This window comes from Limanda limanda, chromosome 1 (assembly GCF_963576545.1).
Source record: "Limanda limanda chromosome 1, fLimLim1.1, whole genome shotgun sequence".
Classification (NCBI taxonomy): Eukaryota; Metazoa; Chordata; class Actinopteri; order Pleuronectiformes; family Pleuronectidae; genus Limanda; species Limanda limanda.
In genome coordinates this window covers 20,844,203-20,861,541 of record NC_083636.1, presented here as the reverse complement: position 1 = coordinate 20,861,541, position 17,339 = coordinate 20,844,203, and the positions used below count along the sequence as shown (strand labels likewise).

General features: G+C 44.3%; 1 protein-coding gene across 1 annotated transcript; it reads right to left on the bottom strand.

Moving 5' to 3' along the window:
• Window positions 1-557: 557 nt before the first annotated feature.
• On the bottom strand, window positions 558-16,099 carry tbc1d30 (TBC1 domain family, member 30). The gene is made up of 15 exons (XM_061080379.1): window positions 15,620-16,099; window positions 13,689-13,853; window positions 8,459-8,520; window positions 8,297-8,362; window positions 7,724-7,849; window positions 6,853-7,038; window positions 6,663-6,732; window positions 6,428-6,526; window positions 6,167-6,335; window positions 5,931-6,036; window positions 5,726-5,832; window positions 5,343-5,482; window positions 4,477-4,698; window positions 3,979-4,065; window positions 558-2,833 (listed from the first exon to the last, which is right to left on the bottom strand). Exons 1-15 carry the CDS (start codon window positions 16,050-16,052, stop codon window positions 1,692-1,694), a joined length of 3,180 nt encoding a protein of 1,059 aa, XP_060936362.1. The 5' UTR covers window positions 16,053-16,099; the 3' UTR covers window positions 558-1,691.
• Between the last annotated feature and the right edge of the window lie 1,240 nt (window positions 16,100-17,339).

Sequence of the window (17,339 nt, the reverse complement as noted above, 5' to 3'; positions counted from 1 at the left end):
TATAGATCATATACCCCCTCTCCTTCATGTTACAGGATGAGACATGGACTAAACCAAAAAGTCAAACAATTATTTATTTGATGTTAACATAAACTGGGTGAGACGACTTCATTGACTCAAGATTGGTAGAGTGCTTGTCTCGGTGGGACGTCGACACCCTGACTCCACCAATCGTGAGTCAATCAATGACTTGGCTTCATTTCTGTGCAGTGGGAGGAGGTGGAGACGCGTGGTCCATCTTTATTTAGTCCACTGACAGAACACGGCGCCTGCAGGACATGTCTCTAACCACTGAAACTGCTCATATTTAACTGCATGGAACAGGAAACTGAGTCATTTCTCTTTCTCTGAAGTGTTTCTGACTCATGACGTGAGACCTCGTTTTAGTATGAAGGAGAATTTAGTGTAATTTCCGTTGAACACGTCTTCACCCTCACGTCACTCTGCGTCACACTGGGATTTTAAATGGAAAACAAACTTACACCCACCATCAAATTTCACAACCAGTTATTTTCTCCAGCCGCTTCCATCACATGACACAAATAACCACACTTAGATTTTTCCATCTCTTCACATTTATTTGCATTTCCTCCAGTGGACTCCATTCAGAGCCCGGTGACAAGTTTCCAAGTAAGACGCTTATTTGTACAAATAAGTAAGACGTGATAGCAGTACTTTTTTCTGCCTTATAAAGCACCACATTCCAGTTACTGCATATTTATAACAACACTTAAATACAGTTATGATCCTGAATGAAAACCTTGTCTTGTGTGTCGATTCATTCAGCAGGATTACACAAACACAATGGAACCGATGTCCATGGGATTTTGCGGAGGTTTGACTGAAGGAAGAACCTGTTTTATTTTGGTGGGGCTCCGAAATCAGTGAGATTGAGAATAATTCATGGATCTTAGTGAAAACCAGACATTTTTAGGGGTTTGATATTTACAAGTGTGTGAACTTTGGTGCAGATGCAACTTAAAATCTGCATCTAGTGAATTTAAACGTGTTTTCAAAGTACGGGTAGTAATGAGTGACATTCTAAAATTGACTTTACATTCCTCGTGTTCAACGGTGGAGACACGGACAAGAACAAAAAACAAGTTAAGAGCTTCAGGACAAAAATACTCTTATGATCAGGCTTTGATTCTTAACTTAAATAAACTTGTGGAGTCAATTCTTTAAATACTTGGCACAGAAACAACCGGATGGCTATTGTGTACTCGCACAGGAAAAAGGGTTGTGTTGATAAATATGTGAGTCCAGAGCAGCGTCTCCTCGTGCGTCGGTCCAGAGAGAATCCAGGAACTTTGTCGGAAGTCAAGAGAACATTTTACTTTCATATCTTATTTGTGATGAATAGATTATGGTTGAGAAGAAGCTGCATAGGCCCCAGTGAAGAATCTGATACTGGGACATGGCGTCTCCTCTGCTTTACAGAACTATTTTTATACTATTCGTCTGAAATGGCTTGTTAGTTCCAGGATGAACCCTTTAGTCTTTGTCCCCCCCACCGTCTTCCCAACGCAGGTTTGATGACTTAGTGACTTCTCCGCACAGTTTAACTTTACACTTCTCTACTTTAAATAACACGTAGGTTGTTTTCCTGGTACGCAGGAGGCAAGGTGGTGAAATTAATCGAATGATTCACTGTGTGTGTTTCCAGCATCAGTGAGGAAGTGTTTGGGTCTTCATCGCCTCCTGGTGGTGCCCGTGGCAGTACTGCAGTTGAGGTTGCGGCTGAGCTGGGGGAAGTGTACGGTGGGCGTTCTGGATGTGGGGCCGTAGAGGCCGAGGTTTCTGGCTGCGGCCGACTTCCTGGGCTGCTTCACGCTCGGGAACGGGGAGAAGACTTGCTGTTTCGGGGAGTTGAGCGCTGGCGTTGACGGCGAGGAGGAGATGTGTGACTTGGTGGAGGAGGAGACAGAGGAGAGAGAGGGCGTGGAGGGGCAGGGGGTTTTATAAAAGGTGGAGGAGGCGGGAAGGGAGAGGGCAGACAAGCTGTGGGCTGATGAAGAGGAGGGAAGGCAGGATGTGGAGTCCTGTGACGGAGAGAAGGAGCAGGGGGAGGGGGGCGGACTGCAGGTGGGAGAAGGGAGGCAGGAGTTGGAGGAGTGGTGAGCTGGAGGTGAAGCAGCCGAGTCAGAGCCGGTGATTCTCTCTGAACCGCAGGAGTCAGACTCTTTGTTTCTGTGTGAGGATGGAGGAGGAGGAGGGAGCAGAGGGAACTGGACGACGGGGGGGCTCAGGCTCGACTCGTCCTCTATATCCAGAGACGCCAGTTGCACCATCACCTCCGCAACTTCTGCTGCCTTTGTCTCCTCTGCAGCCTGTGGAGCCTCCTCACAGACAGACTCTATAACGGAGACATCAGGAGATGGAGAGACAGAGTCGTCTCCTCCATCCTTCTGCTCCTCATCTTCCTCAATCCTCCCCTCCTCTTCACTCTCCAACCTCACTGATCCTTCCTCCTCCTCCTCCTCCTCCTCATCGTCCCTTTCCTCTGACTCTCCGAAGCCCAGCTGTGCTCGAGCCCTGGCCATATTCCTCCGATGCACACGGACATGAGCACGCCACGGTGACCCGCCTACGCCACCGGAGCCGCCCGGAGATCCGATGGAGGGCAACGAGCCCAAGCGCTGCCGGGCCGGGGAGCCCTGACCCTGGGGCAGGAGAGCCGGTCGAACCCCTGGCAGAGTGGAGGGGCCCGTGGTGGACGTGGGTCTGGAGCCCCGGGGGCCTCCGGTCGGTGTGCGGCCCAGAAGGAGGTGGTTGATCACAGCGCTGGACGGGTTGAGCTGGGAGGCGAGGACGCGGGTGGCCGGGCACTTGTCTGGATGGACGGTGAAGGGGACAAAGACAGGAACAGGATTAAAGCAGAGAGAATATAAGCTCTTAAATTTGCGTTGTAGCGTAAAACGATGATAGAGAAAGAAGTGAAAAGTGAGAGAGCAGCTTTATGACTGAAGCTGTTTTCAGTGATTTCACTGATAAACATTCTGTTGAAGGTCAAAGTCAATGTTTGCAGAAATTCACTCAGCTGTTCCCCAAAGCCGACACAAGAGGGCATCCGGACTTTTCCTCTGAGGATTCATCCATCGAGCATCTTACAGGTTTTGAAATACTGGTCCAGAACATCCTGATTTCTCCGCCTCCAGCTACAAACACTAACATTATATAATATGTAAAGTGTTTTCTGGGCCTTTTTCCCAGATCTGGAATGTAAACACGACTTCATGGAAGCTGAGCGAGTGTTTCTGCTGCGATTAGATCGACGGGAGATGAGTGTGAGCACAGATGCTCGTGTCTGAGGGGGAATAAACTCAGATCCAGCTGTAATACTGTTACACAAGCCTCGGGGATGGAGTGTTAGTGTGAGATGGAGCGGCAGAGTCGAGAGTTTCTTAATGAAGGTTAGAGAGAAAGAAATGGGTCAGAAAGAAAATCCCCCAAAAAAGCAAAACAGCCACAGAAACAAGAATCATTCGTTAAACCAATTATAACTGGAGACACATGTCAATACTGTCGGGCTCTACTATTAACTCTAAAAAACAGTTATTGTTAAAACTGAAATATAATAATAATAACACAGCAGCTAGATTTACTGTAACTGGAAAGTTATTAAACCATCTGACAGTCGGGACATGTGTCTCCACATAAATGTTCATTATTGTGAATTGATTATAGATTATATACCAACTCCAACCATCACCAGACAAACCAGCTACAGTTTCCTTTACCAGAGATCAACTCTGCAGCAGTTTTCGCCTTTTAGGAGCAAGATTTCCATGTTTTGTTTCCTGTCTTTATTTAAGAGGTGGTCTTTTAATTTGATAGCAGGACTCGTTGATTTCCCTTCATGACCAGAGTCTGCTTCCCTCCTTAAAGCATCTGATTGCTTCTTAAACACCCATTAATCGTCGAAGACCCTGAATAAATTCCCAGAACACCCAGTTTCAGAAGGTTCGACCTCAGTACCCTCGGCTTGGTGGTCGGTACGGTCGCTGTGAGTGTCGAGAGGCTTCGGGAGAACTCCTGGACGTGTGGGAGCTTCGGGTCCAAATCCTACGAGTCACACATCATCATCAAAACCTTCTTATGTTTGTTATTATTGTTCTGGAAATGGATGCCTTAACACAATTTTAATTACAGAACTTTTGATGTTTGAAAAAAGACTTCTTCTGTGTTGATAACTCTAAAAACTTTACTTTTACACTCTTTATTCTCTGGAGAATAATTTGTTCTGAAATAAGATGTTTGTGTGTGTTTCTACACAACAAATCCCTGCAGCCTATAAGGAAGTTTGGTTATCGTATCATAAAGCAGTGGAGCTACTCACCTCTTGAAAAAATGTTGCCCTCATGCACCTTACCCATTACAACCATTAAAACCATTAGCCACACAACTAAAGCTGCTCCCTACAAACATTAATGTGAAACCAATGAAAAGATGCAGCCTATACTCTCTTCCACTCACCTGTGCGTATGTACAGCTGCATCGCCTGCTGCTGCTGCCGCCTCTTGATGCGGGTGTATTGCTTCTTGAGGGCGTAGATGTCGGTGCTCATCCTCTCCATCATCATGCTGTTGATGGCAGCTTGATGCTCCGCCCTGGCGCCTCCTCCTACACCTCCTGCCCCTCCGGCTCCCACCGCGCCCGGGCTCAGCTCGGCGAAGTTTCCCTGCTCTGATCGCTGGTCTGGAGGAGAAAGAGAGGTTCAGGTTCTCATGTTAACGTCTTTAACCCAACATGAAACTCTTCTTTTAACCACGTTACACTTTGACTCTGGCACAGGAGAGTTTAAGAGATTAGGGTCAAGAGCTAAAGGTCAAGATTGGACCAAAATACATGAATCAGACATAATCCAATGAGGCTTTTTAGGTCTTAAAAGCTTCTTTTCTTACTTATTTCAGCTTCCGTCCTCTTTAATCAGACGACAACTCAAGACACAAAACTAAGCATCAGAGAAAATCCTCTTGTTTGTCTCTTGGTCATTTCTTTGTTCACGCTGCTGTTCCAACGTGACTGTGATGTTTATTGATAATCGTATTTCTCTTTTTAAGTTTCCATTTCGAGCCAGGTCAAGTCACTCTGTTAAATCTCTCTTGAGCGTGACGCCTCCTGCTTCAGATGTTAAACTGTTTCCTGCTCGTAACAGTCGCCGGAGGAAGTGGAAGTGGGGATTTGTCTGGAGCAAACAGATCAGAGATGGAGTTTGTACTTGGAGTTGAATTGGGGGCAGCGCAGGAGGATTTGAGGCAACAGCTCGCCTGAAACTACTTGTCTGTTTATCTCTGCCTCTTTAAATCCTGTGTGTCGTGTCCACAGTCGGCTGCACTGACCTTTCAGATGTTTCTGATATCTCTGCAGCTCGGGGGCCAGCAGGCCTCCCAGGGGCCCCAGACAACCGAGTGCGGTCACCACAGAGTCCTCGTCGTCCATGTCGCCATCATCATCACTCTCCCAGCTGCCCAGACCCCCACTGGAACCAGAAAATAACATCTTCATCACCACAACTGCCATTATCACACCTTTTTTTAACAAAGATTTTAACATCCACCAAGGAGATTATGATTTCTTCTGTGATTGTTTGTCAGCAAGATTATGCAAAAACTACTTAAACCATGAAATATAAACATACAATGAATCCTGCAACTTTACTGCAGCGACGGATGTGAAGCTGAGTTTATTTTGGGAAAATCATAACTGTCCAGAAACAACATACCTTCCATTGGATTTGACTGAGGTTGGGAACGGAGTGATGTTGTACGTGTATTTCTCTCGGAGCTCAGCCAGCTGAGGGAAAGGAAACACTGCCATGGAGTAAACCTCCTGACGGACAGAGGAGAGGGGGGGAGAAGTACTTATATGAAGTTAACAACATCACAAAGGTATTTAAGGAGCTGTGAGCAGATTAGATTATCTCGTACCTGCATGAGCTCAGCAGGTTCGATGAGGCTGTGCTCCAGCATCTCCTGAGTGAGACAACCCATGGTGCTGTAGAACTCGTCTGATGTCTGACAGAACTCGATCCTCCTGCAGAGGGAGGGAGGATTGTGTGTCAGCAGGATTACACCATGACCTTCTAAATTTTGGCATATAGATCCACAATGGGCGAACAATGACACCTCCGAACAGGCTGTAATTCAATCTGAGGCCCACTTACTCTCCGATTCGCTCCCAGATGGCGATGGCGACTCGAAACAGCACCTCTGACCCCTCGAAGAAAACCGAGTCCCAGATCTTCAGCACGGTGGATGCTGGCAGGCAGGTGGCGAACATGGTGAGGAACCACTGCATCGTGAAGACGTTGGTCAGAGGAGGCTCGTAACTGCCTGGAGGAAAGACACAGGGTGAAGGATTAGTACACAACTCAAACTGGATTATAACTTTTGTTTTGCCTCCACCTATTCAATCTGATGTGTACCTCCAGCGTCTCTGTTGGCTGCTTTCTGAAGGTGGTGCAGGTGCTGGGAGAGTCTGGGCAGCTTCAGACGCAGCAGGTCTCTGAAAACCGCCATGTCCACTGATGGGAGGAGACGTTACAGAGTGAAACGATAAACTCGACAGAGATTAAACATGTCAATTGGCTCCAATACTAAATTAGATAAATGTTTATCCTCTTCAAAGCGCTAACACAAAAAAACATTGTGTCTGTTTACCTGACAATGCTCGAAGGTTGTTTGCAAAATAACTCTCTGGCAGCACTTTGTCAATCAGGTAGATCATCACCTGAAAACCAAAGAGCACAAAAGACATATACACAATTGTGAGCATTTAATCATATTTTTCGAAACTGTATTCTTGTGTCTCAGTTTCAACACAACCACACACATCACTGTGTGTAGCTACCTTAAGTGCGTCGCTCTCGTCGCCCTCTGTGACCTCCAGTATGAGAGCAGCCAGTACATTGAATCCTTGGCAGTAGCCCACGCTTTTATTCCAGCGGGCGTAGGCCAGCAGCACCCTCTTCAGCACCACCCTGTCCTGCTCCCCCTCCTGGCCACAATACGAGCTGCAGCCCGTCCTGTGCAGGTCCTGGACACGAGGAGGACGCAGAGTTATAGATTATTTTAATACTGGCTGATGCTTTAACTGGGACAGAGAGATGAGGACAAACACAGAGAGGATGAAGAATGGACTTTGTCCTGACGGTAATCGTTCTGTTGACTGATGAGTCATCGAGAAATGGAAAAGAGCTCTGGTGTTTCCATGATGCGGTGATGACGTTCTTTGACGACAGCAGCTCAGTAACATTTTTCTAGCTTTTGTATAAACCACAAGAGCAAATTCAGTTTTGTTTTATGAAAAGAAAATTACTATAAAATCCTCACTGCACATAAACCAGGTAGGATGAATATAAGTTGTCTAACTTTGCTCTGCACACAAACAGTAAAAAGTGACAGTAGATCGTAAAAGTGTGTAGAAGGAGGAGGAGTCACTAATGACAAGGAATAAGTCTGAAGAAGCTCTGGAGCATCAACACAGGACGTCAAGAGAATCGAACATTAGGAGCAGGAAGGTTAACGATGGGCACTGCATTAGTTGTACTAAAGTATTAATGTGTTGTTGCCGACTCTGAAAACTCTGAACACAACACTTCAAAAGATTCTGTCTCTTTCTGTCTCAATCGACATGTTTAGAAATGCTGACTCAGGACACAAGCAAACACAAAAACACGCTCAACCCCAGCCCCCCCCCTCCAACACATCACTCTCGTTACCTTGACGATTTGGATGCCGAGGGAGTCGTCGTCTGGGTTACTTCGCTCGTTAAAGGCGAATCGAAGCGTCTTGTCCCAGTCGATGGAGATGGTGTGGAGGTACTGGTCTGCGAGAGTGAGCCAGACCTGCACAGAGACGACAACAGCAGATACACAATGAATCAGGAAGTGTCAAAAAAAACAACTATGACCTCTAACTGTCAGTAGAAGAAGACAGTCAGAGAAATTATTCCAGTATCAGGACGGACAAGATACAACTATGACGACTGTGCTGTTTTTCTCTGGTGGCTCTTCTCTATGAGGCCCCTTGTTTCACTCTGACTCAATTTCTTCTGTAAGATTTAATTGTTCTTCTCCTCCGACGAGATGAAAGTCTTCACTTCCATTTCCTGGCTCGCTCGTCCCAAGAGAGAAACTTTAGATGTCTGATAAATTAATCAGACAAAGTGCTGCTGCTGATTAACGACGGCGTTGGAGGTTAATAATGAAAAAAGGAAACACACTTTCCTTGGCGTAGCACAAATGGATGTTTAGTTTATTTAACAAAGTCATACTTAGTTTAAAGTTACATACCCTCTTCCTCCATTCCTTTGGTATCCCAGTAGAAAGCCTGGCCACTGACTTAAGAGCGTCGTACCACTGCAGAGAGGAAAAGACACACATGGTTCACATTATCACATACGCACAACCATTAGAAGCAGTGAACAAACAGTATAAGACAAACTGAGGTCTCACCTGCTGGAATCCATTCTTTCCCACTGATGGTTCGATGGTAAACTTCAGCCTCGTGTCGACTCCTGCGAACAATCAAACACATTCGGTTTCACTCGTCTAGAATCAGGTTGGAGTGACTTTCTGGGACCGGAGAGGATGGGGAACGTCTCTGAACGCAATATGGGAGTTTAGGGGTTTAGTTTCAGCACAGATATGAAAGATGAGAACAAAAACACGTGTTCAGCTTCTTTTTCATTACTTGATTTTTAAAATATGAACGCAGTTTGGTGCTGTGACGTGTCGCTGTCCACTTCCTGGTGGTGCTGAACTCGCGTCACTGTAAGTACACAAACTTCTTTAGAGAATATCTAGACCTAAATCCCCCCCCACCCCCCCTTCTCCCCCTTCCTTCCACGAAGACCAAACGGAAATTAAATGTTGATCTGAAGTTAAGAGGGAATGTCGCGACATGTTTTTTCGGCTCTGAGCCAAACTGCGGCCATTTCTCCTCCTGCTCCTCGTCCTCGGTCCCCGGAGAGAATCCACCTGCTCCCGATCCCATGAGGAGGAAGGAGACTATTCTCCCTTCAGTAAAGCGACAAAAGCCTCCGTTATAAAGAATAAAAGACAGAACGTGTTTAACCTGTTCGGTCCGTGTCTGTCATTTCCTCCTGCGCCATCCTGTGTTCTGTGTTTCCTCTCGGAGCTTCGAGAGGATTAACGCGGAAACAGCCCTCCCACTTCCCGGTCCCAGATTAGACTCACACCGCGGACACGACGCGGGACACAAGAGGACAACTCCATCATGACAAGAGACAGACTGGTCTCTATGGGGTTTGAATTAAACCAGTAAGATGGAGGTGGGATATGACCGCGATTCGTTTGATGCCCGGGAAGTTTTTAACTTTCTCACTGCTCCCAGTCCAGCGAAAATGGTTGATGTCTGTTGGTGTTTATACTTTCTTTATTATATCTTTAAATTCTCTGTTAAAAATAAATCAAAATTGTAATTATTATAAAGTTAAAATAAAGTACAAGATCCACAAAGTAAAGTAAGACTTCCTGCAGGTCATGGTCTCTTCAAAATAAAAAGAAGGGTCCATGAAAACATAATAAAGGTGTAAAATCAATGCTCAGTCATTCCAGTATCAGACAGACAGACACACGTCACTCGGTGTTTGACTGATGTGTTTCCACAATCTGTGATTTCCATCATGCTTCCAGATTTAAATTGTTAAACTGTTCACGTTCCAGTTTAAAAGTGAGATGTGGATCTTTCTCCTCGATGCTCCTGCTCGTCCATTCAACAAAGTATGAAAAGAGGCGAGAAATTAATGAGCGACATCTGCTCAGTCGTTGGGTCAAAGCCTCTAATGCTCTGATGATTTTAACACTGTGATCCAAACGAGCTCATGTGACACCTTAAGTGGGTCAATTGATTTTATCACAGGACGAACATTCATGTAAATAACTTTTTAAACACCCTGTATATCTGCCTATTTGGACATAATTATCTAAAATTGTATATTTGTGGACTCAAACACTTCACCTACCCTCTATCTGCATAGAGAGATAATGAGTGAATCTTCCTTTTTAGGTGAACTATCCCTTTAAGCAGCAGCAGCAGCCACAGGATGCAGTGACACCATTAAAACCACAGACTGACGGTGTTATAGCCTGCACCACTTCTACATCACACTGCATTAAACCAGATGATAGACCGTGCCATGCTTTGCTCATCGGGTCATGCGTGTCGTGTCACCTGGCTCTAAGGTGCAGAGCAGCCGGGGAGCACTCCTGGAAATCCCGTTCCGCTTCTTCAGGACGTTGCTGATGATGTTCCCGACCCCTCCCGACCCCTGCTGCCGCTGCCGGCCGCCCCCCCTCGGCCTCCTGCCGGCGGCGGTGAGCCTCTCCTGCCTCATCGGGAATCAAACCGACCGCTCCTCTCGCATCGTTTCCACCCGCTCGGGTTCTAGTCTTTCTTTGGGTGTTGGTCGGAAATGGAGAGAAGCCACCGAGGGGAGCAGAATGAGCAGCGGTTCCTCCGATGACAATCGATTGAACTGGTGTTTGAATTCTCTTCCGGTGATGGTTAGTTTCCGATTTGAGCTCAAATAAACGTCACATCTCCGGGTTCATCCCGATGCTGCGGGGACGTCCAGGAAATCGCGAATTCACTCTCATATATCTTCGTGAAATGCGATTCAGAAAATGGCAAAACGGAAGTAATTTCAGGAGGAAGAAGGGGTTTGTGCAGCTGATGCTCAACACCTCCTCATCATCATCATCCTCCTCCTCTGGTCCAGCGTCACCGGGAGGAGGTGCGAGGATGGAGGGATGCGGTAGGATGGTGAGACACGTGGGGAGGAGACAGGGGAGGATGAGGTAATGGTAGAGGAGAGGATGAAGAGGGAGGAAGAATATATTTCTGTGGTTGGCCCACTTGTACAACGAAAACAATCATAGTATATACAGACAATAAAAATATTTTAAAGTGAACAGGCATTTTAGACACTGAGATGGAGACCAGGAGAGAAGACACATGTTCGGTAGACGACCGTTAAAAAAGATTTTATTTCTTAAATTAAAAACAGCACAGTCCCAGTGGATCAGCCCCAGAACTGGGACAGGATCTGATTTAAATAGACCTGCTGCCACAGAAAAATAACCAATATTTGGGGCATGTTTTATAACCAAAGGACATTAGTTTGTCCTATTTACTCACATTTTAAAGACACAGAAGCATTTGTCAGGCTTTTATCTCAACACGTCTGGTTTACTGCAACAGCCTCTTAACATGTCTGTATAGAAAATCGTGTTTGAAACAATTCAATCTCTGTTAATTTCATTTTTGATATTAACGAGAAGAACGGAAAAGGATCTGCACTCAGATGTTCAACCCAAGGCTGCATTAAAGAAACAAGAAGGACAAAAATCAACTAATCAACTTATCATCAACCTGTGGCTGTAATTTCCCCAGAAGAGAAACTATCAGCGTTAACCAGCATGTTGAGTCCAGAACTGCCACAACATGTAGAACAGAGAAGTGACACAGGGCTGTTTGTCTCCAGCTGATTTGGAAAAAGTACAAAAAGGTGTCGACCAGAAAAAGAAAAACAAACTTCTCCCTGAGCTTCAGAGAGTTCAGATAGGTAACACTGCATTACTATAATTTAATAAAGTCATTAATGGAAGCAAAGTGGCTGCTGATGCAATGATTTAATACAAATGAGCTCAGAAAGTTTCCCCAGAGTGAAAAGCTGTAACTTTAGCAGATATCGTTGACATCAACTATTATTTTATGACCTTTTTGCCCAGAGCCAAGCCCAATGTTAGCTCAGTCTGGTCTCAGTCTTTCCGATAACAGTTATCTGTGAGGAAGTGGCCTTTCCTGCTGTGAAGAAAGCAGGAGGCGGGTGCAGTGACGTCGCATGAAGAGGGATTATTTTGATACTGACTTTAGTGGAAATAATGGCACAGTCAGGCCAAAAACACACAAATAATAACAATATAATAATACAAAAACCGCTGACACATACCCATGTTTAGTGCATTTCACACCCACCTCCATGTGAGCATCCACGCTGCGTGTTGAGAGAAGATAACAGTTTCAAAATAAAATCAAAATAATAACATGCACCTCGATCAACCTTCAATTATTTCCTCACATCAACCAAACACTGAACCAGCCAAGCTCCTGCAGAGAGAATCCTTAAAAGCAGAGGTCTTCAACAGGGGGTCGCGACCCCTAGGGGGTCCGCGGAGGTACTGCAGGAGGGGTCGCGAAATCTTTGATTAATTAGACAATTTTTAAATTTTTTATAATTTTTTTTTTTTTTTTTTACACAAATTTAAATGTCTCTAAATACAAATTAACATGCATCCAAAATATTGTGAGGCTGATATGAACCTCCATCCGTCCAAGATTAGATAAGTTGTGTGCTGCCCATCAGGGTCTGACATCTCACTAATGTGGGAGTATGTGTGTGCCATCCACAGATGGCTTGAGGATTCCCTGTCTCTTTTACATGTATGTTTAAAATAAAAACATGAATCTGTGAACTACTTTAATAGCTCATTGTTGTATGCAAGATGTATGTTTATAAATGTCAGTGGCATGGCCACCCTGTACCTTGCACATGTTTTAATTAAAAACATGAATATATGAACCTGTGATATATTTGAATAGCTAGTATTGAATGCATAATAACAGGGTAGCTATGTTAACATGGCACTAGGCCCAGTTTAATATAAAACACAAATTTATACAATATATATAGTAGGGGGTCCCTGCTCCACCTCTCCACCAGTTGCAGACCCCTGCTTTAAAGAAGTGTCTGCTGACAAAGTGAACAGTGACATCTAGTGATGAAAATGCTTATTGAAGCCAACTGAACGCCCGTCAACCTTTCAGGTCATTAGAGGAGAACAAACTGAGGCCTTCAGCTCACGTGGCCCATTTCAGAGCTGCTATTAACATGCGACCTGATAGACGTGATCACAAGTGGAGAGAAATAAGTTTGTTTGTTCACACATCTTATTAAAATGTGTCTGGAAAGTGACCACTTGTGATCACTTGTGATCAGATCTCACCTCCATGGTTTGTAAAACCCAGTTCAAGTTTACAGATGTGTGTGATGTCACAGTGTGTAGAGAGAGCTGTGCTATAAAGCAAGATTTTCACTCATTAAAGAAAAGTATCAATCAATATGTGGTGATCAATTCAAAATCTCCTAACTGGAAAATAAATGACCACAACTTCATCCTTATCGACCACATTACTACAAACACCTCTTACACAAGAGATCATTAATCTGAAATGTTTTTGGAGCAGCTTCAAGGTTGAAGAGTGGAGAGACTGGGATATGACCATTAAAATACAGCTCCCTACTTTGGGTTTGGGTCATAGTCCACTATGTAAATTACCAGAGTAGTTTCCATACTAGCATATGATATGACAACTAGTGAACACAATGCATTCACAGCTGTGTGGCATATTGTGCTTTTAGTTGCACCTGAGAGTTATTTCTAAATTGACATTTAGGCCTGGGGTTGAAACGCGAGGATCACAAATAAATGTCTCATATGTAAAATGCTTTCTTATCTGACACTTGTGATTGTGAGAGTGTAGTTGAATAGCATCATGAAAACAAACCGCATTTGTGGTGAGTACCTCTTCCTGAAAGTTGACAGTCATCAACGACACCATCTACTAAAGAAGTGCAAAGAGAGAAGTGTGTGTTCTTACGTCGTTTCGGTGACACAGCTTGAAGACACGCTGTGATGATGTCGTAGTTCTTCTGCAGCTTGTGGCAGAGTCGGTCTCGTCTCTTCAGCTGGCGAAGCAGCTTGGCCGACTGCAGGCCGGTGCGATACTTCACCTCCTGGATGATGGACTGCAGCTCCGCCGGGGCTGAGAGAGCAAAACGGAAAGATATGACCACAGAGACAACTCGGTTCAATCAGGGTCTCAACAGCACTGATGGATATTCTACCAGGGACGTTTCATTTCTGTTGTTTTCTGAGGTTCAAACAGGGAAACTTTACAGCTAGTGTGTAAAAAATGTCTGAAACAAGCTGGAGATACTGACAAGAGACACTGAAACACACTAAGAAATATCATGTGAACAAGGTAAAAAGATGCATGTCATCGGTCATTTGTCGGCTCATTAAACTCTTTCTTAAACATTCTGGGTGATTTGTAAATATGTTTTTCAGTTGTTCAGAAACACAACAGACACAGAGATATTCAGATACGTCTGTCGAAAATTTGATGTAATCTAAATAAAGCCACTTGATACAGTTTGGATGAACATGAGATGTCTGCTCAGATCAGAACATCACAGTCGTTTGTCCGTAGGCGAAGAGGAAATGAAAACCAGAGCGTTCCCCCCCCACGCTTCTCCAATTTAGACAAAACCTTTCAGGCCGAGGAACATCAGAGTTTTGACATCAGGCCAATCAAAAACAAATATGTCTCCTTGTTTTGAGAAAAGTATATAAAGATGCAGTCATCAGTACCGCATGAGGAACAGGTGATTATATATTTATAAATTATGGTATTTTTCCTCCTTAATCACTTGGAAGTTCACCATCTTCCACAAGGAGGTCAAAGCTCACTCACCTTCATACCTTGGAGCAATAAGGATATTTTAGCAAGTTCTGCACTCGTCTAATTAGCAGCCGACCCCTCAACAGATTATTCCTCATCCTAACCACACACATCAGAGACAGTGGCCTCGTGGTGTCACTGATCTCCGAGTCTCTCTCCGAGTCCTCTTCCTCCTGGCACTCGGCTCTGTTTAACTTGTGAGCTTCACATGTGCAGAGGGCAAACAGGGAAGTCCCCGGCCGTGTTTGCTGTAAGATTCCAGAGGAACAGAGGAAACAAAAGGGCAGACGTGCCTGTAAAGACTCTGTGGCAACGTCGGAACACGAGCTGTCGACGCACTAATTAGCCTCCGAGTGTGTTTGTGTATGAAAAGGTCTGAATGCTCTGGATTCCTTCCTGTGAGATCTGATCACACTGGACCATTGTTTACAAGCTGTTTTACTGAAGGACACACGTGTGGATCACAGGCCTAAAACTATCATATTCTCCTCTGTTTGTCGTCTCTCGTTCTAAATGATTTAACTTAAAAATACTGTAATATTGTCAAGGTAACTACTAAATTTCTACACTTGTGTAATTCTATATATGTGTATTTGTGTCATGTTGACTTTATTCATCAGGCTCGAGGCTCTGGATTTATTTGCCTTTAGTTTATACAGTTAAACAAAAAGATAAACAAAGGAAGGGAATATTTAGTATTTAAATAATACAACATTGTTAAAGTTTCCTATAAAACTCAATCATCGTTTTTACACAAAACTGATAAAACTATTTATAAATTTGTCAGTTTTAAGCAGACGATATTATCAGAAATACTAAATTATTATATTCTTATTGCTGAACGACATCAACAATATAAACCTCTTCTTTTACATTTACCTAAATTATGTCCAAAATATCAGCCCCAAAACGAAAGTAAAGAGAAATTGAAGAGGACTTTAAACTTGGTGCTTTTTGACAGTGAATTATGAACTTTTAAAGATCCATATTTATTGTTTCTGTAACTTTACAGTTAATCCAGATGTTGCAGGCAGCAGCACCCCCTATCCTCCCCGCCCTGCCCTCACCTTTCTGGGCCAGGTAGTTCATCTGGTGCCTTCGGGTGTGCTTCTCCTGGAGCTCCTGCAGGAAGCTGGACCCGGAGCTGCTGCGGCCCAGGAAGCACTCGGACCCGGACGCCTCGGTGGAGCTGTCCCAGCTGTCCACGTTCCTCCTGCCGCTGCACGTCTCGTACAGCTCCACCAGGAGGCCGTCCACGATGGAGCTCCGCGGGGCTCGCAGGGCATCGTAACGGGGCTCGGAGCTGCTGTTCCCGGGGAGCTGCTCCTGTCTTCCCGGGGGTGATGATGTGTCACCCGGGGACAAGGCGGCGGGACTCGACCACGCCTGGAAGCCGGAGAAGTCCTCCTGCCGCTCGTCCTCGGACCGGAAGCCGCCGCCGCCTCCAGAGTCACTTATATCAACTTCTAAAAGTTCGATCCCGGTTCCTTTCAGCGCCATTAGAGGTGGATTAGCTCAAAGTACCGGCGCGGAGGTCTGACAGGTGAGGCGACATTTTTTTAACTTCACTGGAAAGTTTTCCCGGGTCAGTCCACTTCTCCTCACCGGGGGTGGGAACTTGTCCTGCAGCTTTGAGTTTCCTTCCTCTGTCCGGGACTCTGTTCCTCCTGCCACCCCCCTTCCTCCCCTCCAGGATGGACCGGTCCACCTTCATCAACTCCCCCAACTGCAACTTTCTGCAGGTGCAGCAGGTGTCGACCAATCAGGGACGAGCCCAAAATGTATCCACCAATCAGCTTTCAGCTGTCAGAAAAACGCGATTAAGAGGCGTGAATTCTTTATTTACTTAGAATTACGAGTTATTCTAAGTAAATAAATAAAGTATAAATAAAGACCCCTCTGTGGAAATTGATTTTGAGAAACCAGTCATGTCGTTATAATAATAATAAATAATAATAACTTTATTTACTTGGCACTTTTTAAAAACAGAGTTCACAAAGTGCCTTGACAGCAAAACAAGAAAAGTAAATACAAACCTGAACACATAAAGGCAGTAATGTGACATAAATAAATGAACAAGTGAGAGAAAAAGTGAAAAGATAACAATAAAAACACAATATCACATGAAAGCAAGTCTATAAGAATAATAGGGTTTAAGAAGTGATTGAGAAGAAGTCGTTTTATCAGCTGTCTGTTGTTTTAGATGTTGTATTATATATTTTGCTTTCTTGGATTGTAATGACATCATATTCATTGACTTCTTATCTCTGTGGTTTTCAATTGTTGTTTTTATTTCCGCTCTTGTGAAGAACTTTGCAACATCTGTTTTAAAAGGTGCTACATCAATAGAGTTAAAATATGGTAAAAGTTGATATAATGCAAAATCATATCATGTTAACATTGTTTGAGTTCTCTATTCCCAGTGTGCATGAGAACACATGACATGAGCAGGCAGGATTTATGACATGTACTGCAGCCGGCCACCAGGTGGTGCTCAAGATGATTTGAGGTCACTTCTTTATTACAGTAATATGGGTTACAAGGGCACGTTACTGTACCTAAGTAGATTTTTCAGGTATATGTACTTTAACTGAGTTTTCTAATGACTTTTTACTTTCACAATTTAGATGAATACACACCAGTGAAACCACCACAAGGATTATATAATATTAAATTTCGGCCAATGGATACTTTTCACCTAAATCCTACACACTGGATCTTTACAAAGAGTTAATAGCAAAGTAAAACAAACATATTGTTCAAAACAAATAGACTTAACTGAAATAA

Bases quoted from the DNA above. Each gene is read 5' to 3' on its own strand.
- tbc1d30 (XM_061080379.1), bottom strand. From the start codon at position 16,052: ATGGCGCTGAAAGGAACCGGGATCGAACTTTTAGAAGTTGATATAAGT. The intron at 8,521-13,688 runs GTAAGAACACAC...GATTGTTCGCAG, and splicing joins AGCTGTGTCACCGAAACGAC to GAGTCGACACGAGGCTGAAG. The intron at 6,527-6,662 runs GTAAACAGACAC...TCCTCCCATCAG, and splicing joins CAACCTTCGAGCATTGTCAG to TGGACATGGCGGTTTTCAGA.